The sequence below is a fragment of the Petromyzon marinus genome, chromosome 50, assembly GCF_048934315.1.
Source record: "Petromyzon marinus isolate PM22_M1 ecotype Great Lakes invasive population chromosome 50, UKy_Petmar_22M1.pri1.0, whole genome shotgun sequence".
Lineage (NCBI taxonomy): Eukaryota > Metazoa > Chordata > Hyperoartia > Petromyzontiformes > Petromyzontidae > Petromyzon > Petromyzon marinus.
Window position 1 is genome coordinate 5,107,943 of NC_133716.1, and position 19,342 is coordinate 5,127,284.

At 52.6% G+C, this 19,342-nt stretch overlaps 1 protein-coding gene across 4 annotated transcripts in view; it reads right to left on the bottom strand.

Annotated features, from left to right (window-relative positions):
* The window catches only part of LOC116953192 (SH2 domain-containing protein 3C-like), a 142,419-nt gene that overhangs the window by 55,934 nt on the left and 67,143 nt on the right, over positions 1-19,342 (bottom strand). For all 4 annotated transcript variants that reach the window (XM_032973136.2, XM_076074814.1, XM_032973141.2 and 1 more), the window contains 2 exons: positions 6,959-7,104; positions 4,836-4,951 (listed from right to left, as the gene is read on the bottom strand). In XM_032973136.2, the coding sequence (XP_032829027.2) occupies positions 4,836-4,951; positions 6,959-7,104 (262 nt within the window). The remainder of the gene's footprint in view (positions 1-4,835; positions 4,952-6,958; positions 7,105-19,342) is intronic.

Consider the following 19,342-nt stretch of genomic DNA (forward strand, 5'->3'; position numbering starts at 1 on the left):
TGACACACACACTGACACACACACTGACACACACACTGACACACACACTGACACACACACTGACACACACACTGACACACACACTGACACACACACTGACACACACACTGACACACACACTGACACACACACTGACACACACACTGACACACACACTGACACACACACTGACACACACACTGACACACACACTGACACACACACTGACACACACACTGACACACACACACTGACACACACACACTGACACACACACACTGACACACACACACTGACACACACACACTGACACACACACACTGACACACACACACTGACACACACACACTGACACACACACACTGACACACACACACTGACACACACACACTGACACACACACACTGACACACACACACTGACACACACACACTGACACACACACACTGACACACACACACTGACACACACACACTGACACACACACACTGACACACACACACTGACACACACACACTGACACACACACACTGACACACACACACTGACACACACACACTGACACACACACACTGACACACACACACTGACACACACACACTGACACACACACACTGACACACACACACTGACACACACACACTGACACACACACACTGACACACACACACTGACACACACACACTGACACACACACACTGACACACACACACTGACACACACACACTGACACACACTGGCACAGATTGGCACACAAAGATAACAAAGATAACAAAGATCCCCCATATAGCCTTAACAGACTGTAGGGGCAAGTGCTGTTAGCGAGCACCTATGAAGGCCGGAACGGTACACGAGGGGGTGGGTGGCCAGCACCACGCCCGACCGCCTTTGTCTCCCCAGTGGCGATGTTTACACACCGCACCAGGTACTCACTTGAGGCTGAGTCGACCTAGGGGAGGCCCGAGACCGGTTCAGATAATCGTCACTGGTGTTGGCCGTGAGCGGGAATCGAACCCGTGTCGCCGGGTTCGTAGCGCAGCGCGCTAACCGCTACGCTATCGCTCCCCACAATATATATACACACAGACACACACTGACTGACACACACTGACTGACACACACTGACACACACACACAGACTGACACACACTGACTGACACACACTGACACACACACACAGACTGACACACACTGACTGACACACACTGACACACACACACACACAGACTGACACACACTGACTGACACACACTGACACACACACACACACACAGACTGACACACACAGACTGACACACACTGACACACACACACACAGACTGACACACACTGACTGACACACACTGACACACACACACAGACTGACACACACTGACTGACACACACTGACACACACTGACACACACTGACACAGACTGACACAGACTGACACACACTGACACACACAGACTGACACACACTGACACAGACTGACACACACTGACACACACAAACTGACACACACTGACACAGGCTGACACACACTGACACAGACTGACACACGCACAGATTGACACACACTGACACAGACTGACACACACTGATATAGACTGACACACAGTGACACACACTGACACACACACAGACTGACACACACTGACACAGACTGACACACAGTGACACAGACTGACACACAGTGACACAGACTGACACACACAGACTGACACACACGACTCACGCCTGGCAGCAAATCTGAATTGCACATTCGCCAATTAGCACACGGATAAATGTGTGCCGTCATGAAGAAGGGTCATGGACCGAAACGTCGCCTGTTACATTCACTTTTGTTTCCTGTTGAAGGTGACACACGGGGGGCACCGTTGTTATGGACGTGGCAGCGGCACGTCCAGTGCCGGACTAAGCTAGTGCGGGGCCTGTAGCAAATGTTGTTATAAAGGGGCCCTAAATAAAAAAAACAAATATTAAAACACTAATTTTTTACTTGCACATTTGCTATACAGCCAGATAATACGACAAATCGCTAACCTTAATCACCCAGTCGTTCGTAAAAGTTGAAGGCGGTATAGTACTATAGTGATAGAGCAAGTGCAGAATCACTGAACCGGAATTGATAGCTTGAAAGCGTTTAGCGCGGGGCCTTTGAAAGTGCGGGGCCCGTAGCATTACGTAGCTACTTGTGTAGTAGCTACATGTAGTAGTAGCTACTTGTGTAGTAGCTACATGTGTAGTAGCTACATGTGCAGTAGCTACATGTAGTAGTAGCTACTTGTGTAGTAGCTACTTGTGTAGTAGCTACATATGCAGTAGCTAATACACATGTAGCTACATGTGTAGTAGCGACATGTGTAGTAGCTACATGTGTAGTAGCTACACGTGTAGTAGCTACTACTGCACGTGTAGTAGCTACTACTGCACGTGTAGTAGCTACTACTGCACGTGTAGTAGCTACTACTGCGTAGTAGCTACTACACATGTAGCTACTACACATGTAGTAGCTACTACACAAGTTACACAAGTAACTACTACACATGTAGCTACTTGTGCTACTAAGATTTAATCCGGCACTGATCACGTCCTCGTGCGTCGTCTGCCGGCGTCAGCGTCGACAAAACGACGTGTGGCTGTGTGTGTGTGTATATATTCTTTACGTAAGAAATATGTAATGACTATGTTTACGCCGATATTTGTTGTCAACCTTGTGTACATCACGAACAACAGTCGTCACCGACGCTAGGGTTTGGATTTTGGGACGACGGGAAAGCGATTTCCTTTGAATGTCCGCGCGGAAAACCAAAAAAAACCACGCCAAAATGTTTATCCGTTTTATGCCATTAAACATCTTTGGTAACCGGCTGTGGGGGGGGGGCCCTTACGTTTGCATAATTATCGCTAAGTGCACCCCCTGATCGCACGATCGCGAACGGACGCGAACGGATGCAAAACGCTTTCAACGGAGGGTTAATCGCCGCGCATTGTTGGCATTTTTTGTCATCGTTTTGTTGTTTATCACCGACGATCAATCGTGAGTCATAACGCCCGCGGTTTGTTAATTTCCCGCGGTAAGATTACGGCTTCGGCCCGAATGTTGGTGCCGCGGTGGCGAGGAGATGTTAACTACCTCGCCTGGTATACAGGAGGTCGTGGGTTCCATCCCGACCCTGACGCCTGCTGCTGTATTTTTGGAGTTTGCGTGTCTCTCTCTCATCATCATCATCACGGTGGCTAGGAGATGTTAACTACCTCGCCTGGTATACAGGAGGTCGTGGGTTCCATCCCGACCCTGACGCCTGCTGCTGTATTTTTGGGGTTTGCATGTCTCTCTCTCATCATCATCATCACGGTGGCTAGGAGATGTTAACTACCTTGCCTGGTATACAGGAGGTCGTGGGTTCCATCCCGACCCTGACGCCTGCTGCTGCTGTATATTTGGAGTTTGCGTGTCTCTCTCATCATCATCATCATCACGGTGGCTAGGAGATGTTAACTACCTCGCCTGGTCTACAGGAGGTCGTGGGTTCGATCCAGACCCTGACGCCTGTTGCTGCTGTATATTTGGAGTTTGCGTGTCTCTCTCTCTCTCATCATCATCATCATCACGGTGACTAGGAGATGTTAACTACCTCGCCCGGTATACAGGAGGTCGTCGGTTCGATCCAGACCCTGACGCCTGCTGCTGCTGTATATTTGGAGTTTGTGTCTCTCTCTCACCGTAGCCGCGTGGATTTGTCTCGGGGTCCTCCGGTTCTTTCCTCCACATTTTGAATCAACGTCACCACGCGTTCAGAGTATTTGGCTACTGCTGTACATTTCCACGTGACGACGATGATGATGATGATAAGTCACTTCGTTGAGCTAGCATTTGTGATGGCCAGGTCACTTCAAGAAAAATAGCTACGTAGCTCAGTGGGGCCTTACCTGAATCATTAAAAATAGTTTATAGTAGCTCAAAGACCGGACACTCAACTCGTTCGGTCTCTGCTCATTAAAGGCAGCTCTCCGTCGTCGTCATCGTCATTACCAGCTGTGATTTATCCGCTGCTGGATGAAACCCTGCCCCAAGCCGTCACGATATCTCTCCCGCTGAGCTCCTCCTGCTTACTGCTTTGTATTTACTTTTTTTCGCCCTTGACTGCCGATTTCTTTGCTCATTCACGCGATTGGAAAATTTCCAATATGTTTTTTTTTTCTCTCGTAGCAATTTAAAATGATTTAACGCGATCGCTTGATCAGTGGCCGGGCCGACAGCACCGACTCGCTATACTTGAAGACCCGGTTTAATCACGGAGGCGGGCGGGGAGGGGTAGGAGTCAAAACCTGGATTGGAACCCAGATCTCGGCGATGCCGGCTCCGTCACTCTGACCTCTGAGCCACCGAGTTGAAGCCGGGTCCATGCGGTGAGGCGATCGGGCCGGTCGCGTGCAACCCTGCGACCGGTTGCCGCTCACGCGCTGCGGGCGACGGCCTCGACTTGCGAGCGATCGATCGATCTGCTCGGTGAGGCCGCAGCGACCGCGTTCCACCGCGTGCCGCGTTACTCCGAAGGGCGCAGATCCCCGTTCTCAACTCCCTAGTACGAGCAACTGCGGACAAAGCGGTCGAGCCGCGCGTTTTCCGAGAACCCGATTTGGTCGCCCGCCCGGCCGCCCGCCCGACCGACCGACCGAACGGTTGCGGAACCCCTGCCGTGCAATGCAGACTCCCACAATGCACTGGCCTTGCCGGCTCCATACACTGGACACCCGTGAAAAAGAGCTTCATAGCTCATCGGATTCCTCCGGTAAAACTAAAGATTCTGATTATGTATTGACAGAGTTTGGGGGGGGGGGGGGAGCGGTTGGGGCGCTTGCCGCCGTACCTGGAGTGGTTCTGCCGCAGCCAGGGCTGGCTCCGCTCCTGCTCGACGCCGCACGACGCCGCGCGGCCCACGGGCCTCTTCCGGGGCAGGGTGCCGTGCAGCGTGGTGGGGTAGGCCTGGTCGCGAGAGGGGGCAGAGGGAGAGACAGCGGGGACCGCGGGAGAGTGAGACGCCGTCGCCGCCGCCGGGTTAGGTCTACCGACCGATGGACCGTCGCTCCAAGTCCGTGACGGATCGAGCATTCGGCTGAAAGCCGCTCCGTGCCCCCCCACCTCCGATATTTTTCAGGATGCCGCTAAGGCCGGCTTAGGAGTTGTTGGTCGACCAGAGTTGGTGGCACGCGGAGGATCGTAGCGACAGCCGGAAGCGGGAAGAGGCTTTTTTGATTGGATGTGGTGTGCCGGGTGCCGAAATATTTTTTGCGTCTTGAATGCGCATGCTCGGGAGTGTGTGGGGATCGGTTGTGCGGCGGTTAGTGAGCCGAGTTCGTTTAGTGAGCCGAGTTCAGAAGCGGTTAGTGAGCCGAGTTCGTTTAGTGAGTTGAGTTCAGAAGCAGTTAGTGAGCCGAGTTCGTTTAGCGAGCTGAGTTCAGAAGCAGTTAGTGAGCCGAGTTCGTTTAGTGAGCTGAGTTCAGAAGCAGTTAGTGAGCCGAGTTCGCTTAGCGAGCCGAGTTCAGAAGCGGTTAGTGAGCCGAGTTCGTTTAGTGAGTTGAATTCAGAAGCAGTTAGTGAGCCGAGTTCGTTTAGCGAGCCGAGTTCAGAAGCGGTTAGTGAGCCGAGTTCGTTTAGTGAGCTGAGTTCAGAAGCAGTTAGTGAGCCGAGTTCGTTTAGCGAACCGAGTTCAGAGCAAGTTAGTGAGCCGAGTTCGATTAGTGAGCCGAGTTCAGAAGCAGTTAGTGAGCCGAGTTCGTTTAGCGAGCCGAGTTCAGAAGCAGTTAGTGAGCCGAGTTCGTTTAGTGAGCTGAGTTCAGAAGCAGTTAGTGAGCCAAGTTCGTTTAGTGAGCCGAGTTCAGAAGCAGTTAGTGAGCCGAGTTCGTTTAGTGAGTTGAATTCAGAAGCAGTTAATGAGCCGAGTTCGTTTAGTGAGCCGAGTTCAGAAGCGGTTAGTGAGCCGAGTTCGTTTAGTGAGTTGAATTCAGAAGCAGTTAGTGAGCCGAGTTCGTTTACCGAGCCGAGTTCAGAAGCGGTTAGTGAGCCGAGTTCGGTTCGTGAGTTGAATTCAGAAGCAGTTAGTGAGCCGAGTTCGTTTAGTGAGCCGAGTTCAGAAGCAGTTAGTGAGCCGAGTTCGTTTAGTGAGCCGAGTTCAGAAGCGGTTAGTGAGCCGAGTTCGTTTAGTGAGCCGAGTTCAGAAGCAGTTAGTGAGCCGAGTTCGATTCCCGCTCACGGCCAACACCGGTGACGATTATCTGAACCGTTCCTTGGCCTCCCCTAGGTCGACTCAGCCTCAAACGAGTACCTCGTGCAATGTGTAAACATTGATACTAGAGAGACAAAGGCGGCCAGGCGTGGATGTTGGCCACCCACCTCCTTGTGTGCCGTGCCGGCCTTAATAGGTTCTCACGACAGCTCTTGCCCCAACAGTCTGTTGAGCCTATACGGTGGGGGGGATCTTTGTCTTTGCCTGTTTCAGCGCGTGCGTGCGAGTCAGAGCCGTGTTATCTTCGTCTTGTATCAATTCATTAGTGCCACTCCCAGGTTAATGTTTCACTCGACGTTTTCCAGGTCGCTGGGCGGCACGTGACTCACAGCCCCGGCAGCCGTAGCGAGAGCCCGGATCTAGACTGGATGTGGTGTGCCGGGCGCGGAACGGGTTCTTATGTTTCGCCAACCCAGACGGACCAGATGATTGTCCTGGTGGTGGTGATGGTGGTGGCAGTGGTGGTGATGGTGGTGACGATGGCGATGGTGGCGGCAGTGATGGTGGCGATGATGACGATGGCGGCGGTGACGGCGGTGGCGATGGTAATGGAGGCGGTGGTGATGGTGGCGGTGGCGGTGACGGCGGTGGCGATGGTAGCGACGGTGGTGGCGGCTGTCCCAGTGCTGTGCACGGCGGTGGTGGTGGCGACGGTGGTGGCGACGGCGGTGGTGGTGTGCGATGGTGGCGCCGTGCCAGCGTTGCACCTGTGCGGCGCGCACGCTCGCCAGCTGCTGAGGGTGGCAGTGATGGTTGCGGCCGACGATGAGGTCGCCAGCCGAGCCGAGCGACGTCTGCCGGGAGAGCATTGCCGGGCCGCCCACCGACTGCATGGCCCTCGGCTTCAGATGATCTGTTGGCCCAGGTCGCGCAGGAGGACAGCGGTCATCGTCAATGTCACCACCGTCATCGATGTCACCGTCACTGTCATCATTGTCACCGTCATTGTCATCATTGTCACCGTCGTAATCATCGTCATCATTGTCACCGTCATTGTCATCATAATCATCGTCATCATTGTCACCATCGTCATCATTGTAACCGTCATTGTCATCATTGTCACCGTCATCATTGTCACCGTCATTGTCATCATAATCATCGTCATCATTGTCACCGTCGTCACCATTGTCACCGTCATTGTCATCATAATCATCGTCATCATTGTCACCGTCGTCATCATTGTCACCTACATCGTCATTGTCACCTACATCGTCATTGTCACCGTCATTGTCATCATAATCATCGTCATCATTGTCACCGTCATTGTCATCATAATCATCGTCATCATTGTCACCGTCATCATCATTGTCACCATCGTCATCATTGTCACCGTCATTGTCATCATAATCATCGTCATCATTGTCACCGTCATCATCATTGTCACCATCGTCATCATTGTCATCATTGTCACCGCCGTAATCATTGTCATCATTGTCATCGTCGTCATCATTGCCACCATCGTCATTGTCATCATTGTCACAATCATCGTTATCATTGTCTTCATTGTCACAGTCATTTCCATCTTCATCATCATAATCATCAGTCAGCATCATCATTGACACCATCGTCATCGTCACCATCATTTGTATCATCAACATCGCTGCTGTTACCATCATTATCATCATTATCATCATCATCATCGTTCCCGCTGTCACTGTCACCATAACCGGAGCATTGCTGCGCACACACGAGAGGAGGGGCTAACCCTCAGGGCTCCGCACGGATGGATTCAAGTATCTCCCGACTAACTCGCAGCGCGTGTTCCCATCGGCGCACAAAGCCAGGCCCAAGGCGGCTTGCCTCGTGAAGTGCCACGAGGCCAGACATAGGCCACCGATCTCTCGTAAACAGCACCAGCACCAGCACCACCACCACCACCACCGTCGTCACCATCACACGCCCCGGTCAGCGTTTGCCAATCTTGGCAATCGTCAGGACAGCCGGGTGGCGACGGTCAGAGAGACGCCGTCGTCACTCTTGTTGTTGATGTTGTTGATGTTGTTGTTGATGTTGTGTGTGCGAGGTTGGCAGGCTATGATGCCCCCCACCCTCCACACACACACACCTCTACCCGCCCAGCGAATCCGCGAGTTGGCGTTGAGATCTGAGTCACGAGCAGCACCCCCACTCTCGTGAGTATTACACTCTCGAGCGGGGGGGGGGGGTCCGGAAACCCAAATAACAAGAAGAGGTTCTTGGGGTTTTTTTTTGGGGGGGGGCGGAGGTTGGGGGCGGGGGGGGGTTCAGTAAAAAAAATACCGCACAATATTTCGAGAGCAGCGATGCACGTGGCAAATACGGAACGGCGAATACGGAACGGGGAACACGGAGACGGAGGGCACGGGAACGACGGGAACGGGAACGGAGGGCACGGGAACGGAGGGCACGGGAACGGAGGGCACGGGAACGGAGGGCACGGCGGCTCCTTCAATGAATGAGGGTCACGAAGCAGCTCCTCAAAGAGGAGTCACCGGCTCGAGCGCGGCTGCCCGCCGTTTGAACGAACGCGACGAGGTTTTTTGTTGTTCTTGAAATCGTAAATCATTATCGTTGTATTGCACGCGTACGTTGAACTTCTTTCGCGACGTACGCAGCCAACCGTGCTACTCGGAGGTGCGGAGGACGGACAATAAACGATGAGTTTCTCTGTGTGAGTCTATGGGCCTCTGTGTGAGTCTATGGGCCTCTGTGTGAGTCTATGGGCCTCTGTGAGAGTCTATGGGCCTCTGTGTGAGTCTATGGGCCTCTGTGTGAGTCTATGGGCCTCTGTGAGAGTCTATGGGCCTCTGTGTGAGTCTATGGGTCTCTGTGTGAGTCTATGGGTCTCTGTGTGAGTCTATGGGCATCTGTGTGAGTCTATGAGTTTCTGTGTGAGTATATGCGTCTATGTGTGAGTCTATAGGTTTCTGTATGAGTCTATAGGTCTCTGTGTAAGTCTATGGGTCTCTTGTGAGTCTATAGGTCTGTGTGAGTCTATGGGTCTGTCTGTGAGTATATGGGTCTGTCTGTGAGTCTATGGGTCTGTTTGTGAGTCTGTGGGTCTGTCTGTGAGTCTGTGGGTCTCTGTGAGTTTGTGGGTCTCTGTGCGAGTCTATACTCTATAGGTATCTGTGTGAGTCTGCGTCTCTCTGTGTGAGTCTGCGTCTCTCTGTGTGAGTCTGCGTCTCTCTGTGTGAGTCTATGGGTCTTTGTGTGAGTCTATTGGTCTCTGTGTGAGTCTATGTTGGAATGAAAGTTCAACTTATTTCGCAACGTAGACAGCCAACCGTGCTAAAGCGAATTTCTTTAGAGGCAGTGGGATTGACCACGGCAGATGATGATTATAAACTTGTGAAGCAAGGTATTAAATGTGTTTGCTAAAAATCATATAGCCTTACGGATATATGTAAACAAAAAAAGACAAAGATCCCCCGTACAGCCTGAACAGACTGTTGGGGCAAGTGCTGTTAGCGAGCACCTATGAAGGCTGGCACGGCACACGAGGGGGTGGGTGGCCAACACCACGCCCGGCCGCCTTTGTCTCCCCACTTAAACACCGCACTGGGTACTCGTTTTGAGGCCGAGTCGACATTGGGGGAGGCCCAGGACCAGTTCAGATAATCGTCACTGGTGTTGGCGGGAATCGAACTCATGTCGCCGGGTTCATAGCGCAGCGTAGCGCTAACCGCTGCACCACGGAATACATTAATACACGAGCACACAAAAACAACATTACATAACCGATATTGGTGAAAGATTCCCACTGCAGGTTACTCGATTGGGATTCCACACAGCAGGAGCAGCAGCAGAATCAGCAGCAGCATCGCTCCCTCCACTGCAGGACCCTCCCGTGAAGGAGTCTCGAGACTCGGTAAAGGACATTCGCGGATAATCATGACAACAACAACGCGCACAGCTCATCATGCGGTACGACTCCCCCGCTCTAGGAGTCACTCCCCTGGGTCAACTCAGCCTTAAATTACTTAGCCGGCCGGTACGTGTGGAGCGACGATTATCTGCACTGGGGAGACAAAGGTGGCCGGGCGTGGTGTTAGCCCCCCCCCTTAGTGCGCCCATCGTGTGCCGTGCCGGCCTTCATAGCGTTATGCGCTCGGTAACAGCACTTGGCCCCGGCAAGTCGGTTCAAGGCTACACGGGGGATCTTTGTCTTTGTCGTGACTCAGCCTGTGAAGCCGTTCCTTTGCTGAAATATCCGGACCGCTCCCTTACACACGCACACACCCATACACGCATACATACATACACACACACACGCATACACGCGCACGTGTATGCGTGTGTGTGTGTTAGGGGAGCGGTAGTATAGCGGTGAACCCGGCGACCCGAGTTCGATTCCCGCTCAAGGCCAACACCAGTGACGATAATTATCTGAACCGGTCCTGGGCCTCCCCTAGGTTGACTCAGCCTCCAAAAATGAGTTACCCGGTGCGTTGGGTAAAACGTCACCACTGGGGAAACAAAGGCGGCCGGGCGTGGTGTTGGTCACCCACCCCCTCGTGTGCCGTGCCGGCCTTCAAAGGTGCTACTCGCAAAACAGCACGTGCCTCAACAAGTCTGTTACAGGCTGCATTAGACGCACTCCCATCCTACATCGGCATCACAATTGCGCACTTGTGCGTACAATTGTAAAGTGCTTCCTTTTTTTGTTCTTTGCTGTGCCCTGCGTCATCGTTTTACAGACGTGTGACCAAGTGTCCGACATTTGACCAGTGCCGGATTAAGCTAAGTGCGGGGCTTTTAGCACATGTTGTTATAAAGGAGCCCTATATTTAAAAAAAAAACACAAAGATTAAAACACAAATATTTAACTTGCGTAGTAAAGTAATTGTATTTTTTTATTTGCTATACAGCCAGATAATACGACAAATCGCTAACCGTAAACGCCCAGTCGTTCATAAAAGTTGAAGGCGGTATAGGACTATAGTAATAGAGCAAGTGCAGAGTCACCGAACCGGAATTGATAGCTTGAAAGCATTTAGCGCGGGGCCCTTGAAATTGCGGGGCCCGTAGCATTATGTAGCTACTTGTGCTACGAGGATATAATCCGGCACTGCATTTGACAAGATCAGACTGCTGGGGCAAGCGCTGTCAGCACCTGTGAAGGCCGGCATGGCGCACGAGTGGGTGGGTGGCCAGCACCACGCCCGGCCGCCTTTGTCTCCCTAGTGGCGATGTTTTTACACACCGCACCAGGTACTCATTTAACCTTTTCATTTGAGGCTGAGTCGAACTAGGGGAGGCCCAGCACCAGTTCAGATAATCGTCACCGGTGTCGATGGCCGTGAGTGGAAATCGAACTCATGTCACCGGGTTCGTAGCGCAACGTGCTAACCGCTACACTACCGCTCCTCTTACACACCATCACACACACACACACTGACACACACACTGACACACACACCATCACACACACACTGACACACACACTGACACACACACTGACACACACACACTGACACACACACACTGACACACACACTGACACACACAGGGCCCACACTGACACACACACTGACACACACACACTGACACACACACTGACACACACACACTGACACACACACTGACACACACACTGACACACACACACTGACACACTGACACACACACACTGACACACACACTGACACACACACTGACACACTGACACACACACACTGACACACACACTGACACACACACTGACACACACACACTGACACACACACTGACACACACACACTGACACACACACTGACACACACACACTGACACACACACACTGACACACACACACTGACACACACACACTGACACACACACTGACACACACACTGACACACACACTGACACACACACACTGACACACACACTGACACACACTGACACACACACACTGACACACACACACTGACACACACACTGACACACACTGACACACACACACTGACACACACACTGACACACACACACTGACACACACACACTGACACACACACACTGACACACACACTGACACACACTGACACACACACTGACACACACACACTGACACACACACACTGACACACACACATTGCACGCGTAACCCAACGCAGGACCCCCAGCGAGTCTCCCAAATATAGCGGCGGCCACCACTGCGCATCCCCCCCCCCCACCATCGCGTTCTTGTTGGGGGGGAGGGGGGCGAGGCCGAAACGTCGCGAATTTCTGGACGGGAGCGATCAGCCCGACCGGCGCTCCTCACCGCCCCGCGGGGTTATGTTTTTGTTTGTTTGTTACATTTTTCAATTCACCGCGAGGGGTTCCCTCGTGTGGAGTCGCTCACCGCGGGAGCGTCCCCGAAGAGCCCCGCGGACAAGCGGAGGACGCGGCTCAAGGGGCACGACCAAAGAACAAAGTTGTTAAAGTTGCTGTCGCCCGCCGTGGATAACGCGGCGATGGTGAAACTTTTGGCCGAGGCACGACGTGGCCGCTGCTACCGCCACGCACGCCACGCAAGTGAGATGTCGGGACTCGTCACGGGTGTTGCTGGATCACCACTCCGCGTACTCTCTCATCACCGTGCCGCTCGGCCAAGGAAAGTAGTCCGGCGTCGACCGCTCAGCAAACGCGTTATAACGGTGCGCGATCCGCGCTACAGCGAGGCTGCGCGTTGTGCCAAAAGTGTTCCACAATGAAAGAACCGCGGTTCTTCCGTGCTGAAGTTGTAGTCCATAACCCCCAATGTTATCTCCTCCCACCCCCCCCACCCACGCATCTCCCCACCCCTGCGCCGTGCGTGTAAGGAGAAAGGCCCGCGGAAGCGGATATCAAGGAGCTACCTCTAAGAGCTCGCTTCAGCACGTGACCTGTGGTTCCGCACAGTAAAAAGGGGGCAGCACTGCCCCAGCCGCCCTGCCATACGGACTGCGAACGTTCGTCGCACGGCCGCCAACCCCGACCCCCCACCCCCCCATGGCTCTAATTCTTGGCGCTGGAATTTGGCCCCCGCGATTCCGAGGCGCGGAGCCACGCTAAGTTGCTGCTAACGGATTTTTATTGTGCAGTTCGTGATGTGTCACGGGGCATTCACCACTTCCGCTTTCTGAAAACAAACTTATTTCATCACATTTTATTACAGCTCTACAATAAAAAAAGAGAGAGAGAGAGAGAAAGATGCTGAGTCTCAACAATGCTCTCATCATCATCATCTCCACAGCCACGATCAATCCACTGCTGGATGAAGGCCTCCCAAACACCCGTCGCCATCCCACGCTGCGCCGCGATGCAACGGTCCCAGACCGGCACCCTCCGCACGAGCCGATGTCACCGCTCCGTCTCCGCTCGGCGTGAGTCCATCGCCACGTTCTCTCCCCCGGCAACAGCGACCGATCCCCGAGCGAGCGTCTCAATAAGGAGTCTCTGTCGTGCGCGTGTCAATAAGTTCGTCTTGTTGTAAACCTCTTCGTCCCCCCCCCCCCGCCCATGGGACACGAGGCCGCCGCGGTGAGTTTCCCTCCACTCCTTCCCGTCCTTGGCAACGTGTCGAGCGTCGCCCCGTGAGAGGTTGATCGCTGCTAAGCAGCTCGACCCTCACGGTCTCGCGTCAGGCGGCCTCTGGCACGCAGGCGAACTAGGGCTGGTCGTCTAGGACGCCAAGTTAGAGGTAAACACAACAAACAAAAAAAAACTCGTTAAAAAATAGAAATAAAATCACCAATATGTCATTATTTCAATTCCCGCGTTGCGTGCGGAAGGGAATATGAAATCACAATTGATTTCTAAACATTTTCTGAGAATGTATCGGTTCAGACGGACGGACGGACGGAAGGACGGAGCGAATGATTATGACTCTGTTTGAAAGGAAGCAACAAAAACATGCTTACACACAAAAAAAAGAACATTAAACGGGAAAAATTAGGGTCAAAATGTTTCTCGGTTTACAAAAAAAACAACAACCTCAGGCTAAGCCCTGCCCTCGGGGGTTGCGAGGTGGGGACGCCGGTTTGCGTGGATCGCTCCCCCCCCGCTTAGGGACGCCGATTGCGCCGTCAAGCTCGCCTCGGGCCGGCCCCGGCACTCGGCACTCGCAGGATTCCCGTCGCCAGGCGCGTGTCCATCTCAGGGGCACTGTTCGCAGTACGGGGACGCGCGCGTGCGCGCTTGCCAACCCACGACAAATTAGCTCTGTCTCTCAGTGCAATCCCAAACCTGCGTCTCTCTCTCTCTCGCAACTATCCCTCTCACGATCTCGCTATCAATCTCACTATCTCTCGCTATCTCTCTCTCGCTATCTCTCTCTCGCTATCTCTCTCTCGCTATCTCTCTCACTATCTGTCTCTCACTATCTCTCTCGCTATCTCCCGCTATCTCTCTCGCTATCTCTCTCACTATCTCTCTCGCTATCTCTCTCGCACTATATATCTCACGATCTCGCTCTCTCTCGCTATCTCTCTCTCGCTATCTCTCTCGCACGATCTCTCTCACGATCTCGCTATCTCTCTCACTATCTCTCTCACAATCTCGCTATCTCTCTCACTATCTCTCTCGCACTGTATCTCTCTCACGATCTCGCTATCTCTCTCGCTATCTCTCTCACTATCTCTCACTATCTCTCTCGCTTTCTCTCTCGCTATCTCTCTCTCGCTATCTCTCGCTATCTCTCTCTCTCGCTCTCTCGATTCCGTTTTTCTGTGGGAGATATTTTTTTTGTTTCTCTGAAAGTTGGATTTGGAGAGGGGGTGGGGTGGAAATTGCGCTCCACGTTCTCCCGAATATAGGACGCCTGCTTTCAATAAATCCATACAAATCCGGTATCACACGAAGACAAAGATCCCCCGTGTAGCCTTAACAGACTGTTGAGGCAAGTGCAAGTTAGCGAGTAGCACCTGTGAAGGCCGGCATGGCGCACGAGGCGGTGGGTAGCCAGCAACCACGCCCGGCCGCCTTTGTATCCCTAGTGATACATATGTACACAGCAGGTACTCATTTGAGGCTGAGTCGACCTCGGGGGAGGCCCACGATCGGTTCAGACAATCGTCACCGGTGTTGGTGGCCGTGATCGGGTATCCAACTCGGGCCGCCGGGTCTCGAAGGGAGCGCAGCGCGCTAACCGCTGCACCACCGCTCCCCCCCCCCCCTCGCCCCACACGCACACGGAGTGTACGCACACGCGCGCACGTACGCAAGTAGGGTAATCGAGAGAATACGGTGAATGTACAACCACCCGGTTGTAGCGACCGGGACCGCGCCAACGCCGTTGTCCGCTCGACAAAGGCGGCACCTTGAAAGTGGCGGTCACGGGGCCCTCGCTCGAATTCACGTTGCCGTGACGTCACAAGCGGCATACGGTACACCATATGGTTACGCTTATTATGTTGTTGTCGTTATTATTATTAATATTGTTGTTTCAGAATCAGAATATTGGTTAAGATTGCAGGAGGAATCCGATGAGCTCTAAAGTTATTTTCTTTTTTTTTACAGATGTCCAGTACGGGGGCACGGGGTTTAGAACGTTATGATGACAAACTATGTTGTTATTATTATAATAATAAAAATAAAGCACGACAAGAGTGCAAAGTATAGGGAAGGTAAACAAATTACTTTAAAATAATATACAAATAAAACTCAACTATTTTTTTTTTCAATCTTACATCTTACCAGGTAAAAGCCTGGTCTCTAGGGTACTGCGAATCGTGGCGACTGCCCTGGGCCCCACGCTTTGGGAGTGGGGGGGGTCCACACAGTGTGATTTGCCCCGGGGTCCCGCAGCCCCCCCCCCCGCCCCCACCTATGGAGGACCCTGCTTTGTGGTTTATACTCGGGGGTGAGGGGGTCATACAAATGAATGAATATATAACTGACGGTCAAAACTCCACCGTGTCCGCCCCACTGCGTCAATAGAGCATTCGGATTTCAAACACCTGTGAGCACAAAGTTTCCACTCCCATAAACCGCCCCCCCCCCTGTTGCTTGTTTGCCCCGTGCGCTGTACTTGAACTCCCTCCCCCCCCTCCTCCTCCTCCGCTGCCTTTATCACCCTCACTGTAGGTTTCTGTGTTTATTACTTCCTGCATCACCGCCAAATGTAAACCCCGACCTTTTAAGGGTTTTGCAACTGCCAGGATTCAAACCCAGGTTGAGAGAGCTCTCAGCGGTTTATGGACCAGTGTCTCTCTCTGGGCACTCTGAACCAGCATTGCAACTGCCAGGATTCAAACCCAGGTTGAGAGAGCTCTCAGTGGTTTATGGATCAGTGTCTCTCTCTGGGCTCTCTGAACCAGCATAGCCACTGCCAGGATTCAAACCCAGGTTGAGAGAGCTCAGCGGTTTCTAGACCAGGGTCTCTCTCTGGGCCCTCTGAACCAACATTGCCACTGCCAGGATTCAAACCCAGGTTGAGAAAGCTCTCAGCGGTTTCTAGACAAGTGTCTCTCTCTGAGCCCTCTGAACCAGTATTGCCACTGCCAGGATTCAAACCCAAGTTGAGAGAGCTCTCAGTAGTTTATGGATCAGTGTCTCTCTCTGGGCCCTCTGAACCAGCATAGCCACTGCCAGGATTCAAACCCAGGTTGAGAGAGCTCTCAGTGGTTTATGGATCAGCGTCTCTCTCTATCTCTCTGAGCCCTCTGAATCACCAACCCGGTCCTTTGTCGGCTTCAATATTTGCGTTCGCGTCATTTGCCCCGCTTTTCCGTCCGTTAAAAGTGGACCTCGGTCATCTCTGCCAGGCAAGCGCGAGGAGCGCTCATTACCTGGGATGTACTCGTCGCTCGGGAGCTCCAAATGAGGCTGGAGGTAATTAAGTGAGATTAACAGAGTGTGTGTGTTGGGGGGTGGGGGGTTAGAGGTGTCAAGCTTCGAAGTCAATGATTGACTTTACAAAAAAAAGACTGGCGCACAGCGGTTTGGACTAAAAGCCCTTCTTACCCTCCTGCCGCAATAAACAAAAATAATACAAACTCGAGACGCATTCTTCACGAACGCCACCCCCTAAAGAGAAACTAATGGTTTACGATGCTGTAAGAGCCGCGGTTCTTAACTTTAACTGCAGCCCTTGCACCCATTCAGCTCTCAAACGTATTTTGTTTAAATGTTAATAAATACAATAGGTGTGATGAAACAAAGTTAGTCGGACTCACATGCCCAGGCTTAATTTGTGTTTTCGATGATTTACCTTCTAAAAAACAAAGATCTGGCCACGTCTCGCACCTCCAGAAAGGGGAATCTCGCACCCCCAGCTGAAGAAGAACCGCTGCTGCAGAAGAGTGTGGGAGAGAGAGTGTGTGGGAGGGTGTGTGCGTTGGGCAAAGACACTTCTCGCCATCCATAGAAGAGGGAGCCAATGAATTTACAGCGACTAAATCATCGCGAGTGAATTGCAGAGGGAGTGAGTGAATTGTAGAGGGGGTGAGTGAATTGTAGAGGGAGTGAGTGAATTGTAGAGGGAGTGAGTGAATTGTAGGGGGAGTGAGTGAATTGTAGAGGGAGTGAGTGAATTGTAGAGTGAGTGAATGATAGAGTGAGTGAATTGTAGAGTGAGTGAATTATAGAGTGAGTGAGTGAATTGTAGAGTGAGTGAATTGTGGAGTGAGTGGATTGTAGAGGGAGTGAGTGAATTGCAGAGGGAGTGAATTGTCGAGGGAGTGAGTGAATTGTAGAGTGAGTGAATTGTAGAGGGAGTGAGTGAATTGTAGAGTGAGTGAATTGTAGAGGGAGTGAGTGAATTGTAGAGGGAGTGAATTATAGAGTGAATTGTAGAGGGAGTGAGTGAATTGTGGAGGGGGTGAGTGAATTGTAGAGAGAGTGAATTGTAAAGTTAGTGAGTGAATTGTAGAGTGAGTGAATTGTAGAGGGAGTGAATTGTAGAGGGAGTGAATTGTAGAGTGAATTGTAGAGGGAGTGAGTGAATTGTAGAGGGGGTGAGTGAATTGTAGAGGGAGTGAATTGTAGAGTGAGTGAATTGTGGAGTGAGTGGATTGTAGAGGGAGTGAGTGAATTGCAGAGGGAGTGAATTGTAGAGGGAGTGAATTGTAGAGGGAGTGAGTGAATTGTAGAGTGAGTGAATTGTAGAGGGAGTGAGTGAATTGTAGAGGGAGTGAATTGTAGAGTGAGTGAGTGAATTGTAGAGGGGGTGAGTGAATTGTCGAGGGGGTGAATTGTAGAGGGAGTGAATTGTAGAGTGAGTGAATTGTAGAGGGGGTGAGTGAATTGTAGAGTGAGTGAATGGAAGAGGAAGTGAGTGAATTGTTGTTAAGGGAGTGAGTGAATTTACAGTCGGAGGATGCCACGATGCACCGCGGTGGCCTGGCGTGGGATGTTTTTAATCCGCGGAAAGGAAACCGGGGAGGCGCGAGGAAGCCCGCGTGGGACAGGGGGAGAACACACAACGGCAAAGATCCCCCGTGTAGCCTGCCACACACGTTTGGGGCAAGTGCTGTTAGCGAGGACCATATGAAGGCCGGCACGGCGCACGAGGGGGTGGGTAGCCAGAACCACGCCCGGCCGCCTTTGTCTCCCCCCAGTACTGATGTTCGCTACACACCTAGGGGAGGCCCGGGACCGGGTTCAGATAATCGTCACTTGGCAACGGGTCGTGAGCCGGAATCGAACTCGGGTCGCCGGGTTCGCAGCGCAGCGCCGACCTCTGCAGCTGCGGAACCCCCCGAGACCCGAGTTCGATTCCGGCCCACGGCCACAAGCAGCAGCAGCAGCGGCGACGGCAGCGGCGGCAGCGGCAGCCGCGATTTGCTCAACTCGGCGGCGTGGAACGAGTTGGCTCGCCTTGGGGCGGGGAGGGAGGAGGAAATTGGCGAACGTGGAAAGACGACGAGTGGCGGTTGTTGTTGTTGTTGATGTTGTTGATGGTGGTGGTGTCCGAAAGGTGTGGAGTTTGAACAACAAAAAACCCGGCCTGGAGCCACTGGAAAAGGCACGGAGCAGGAATTCAGTTTTAGCGCCCCCCCCCCCCCCGTGCCCGCTCCACCACCCCCACCAACTTCACCCCCGCATTTAAATGTAAAGAAACCCGCACGTGTAGTCGACAGACGAGATGGTGGCGAGGCGTAAAGTCGTGAGAGCGGAGAAATGGGAACAAAGCGAGAGACGCAGTTCGGTGCGAGAAGACCAAG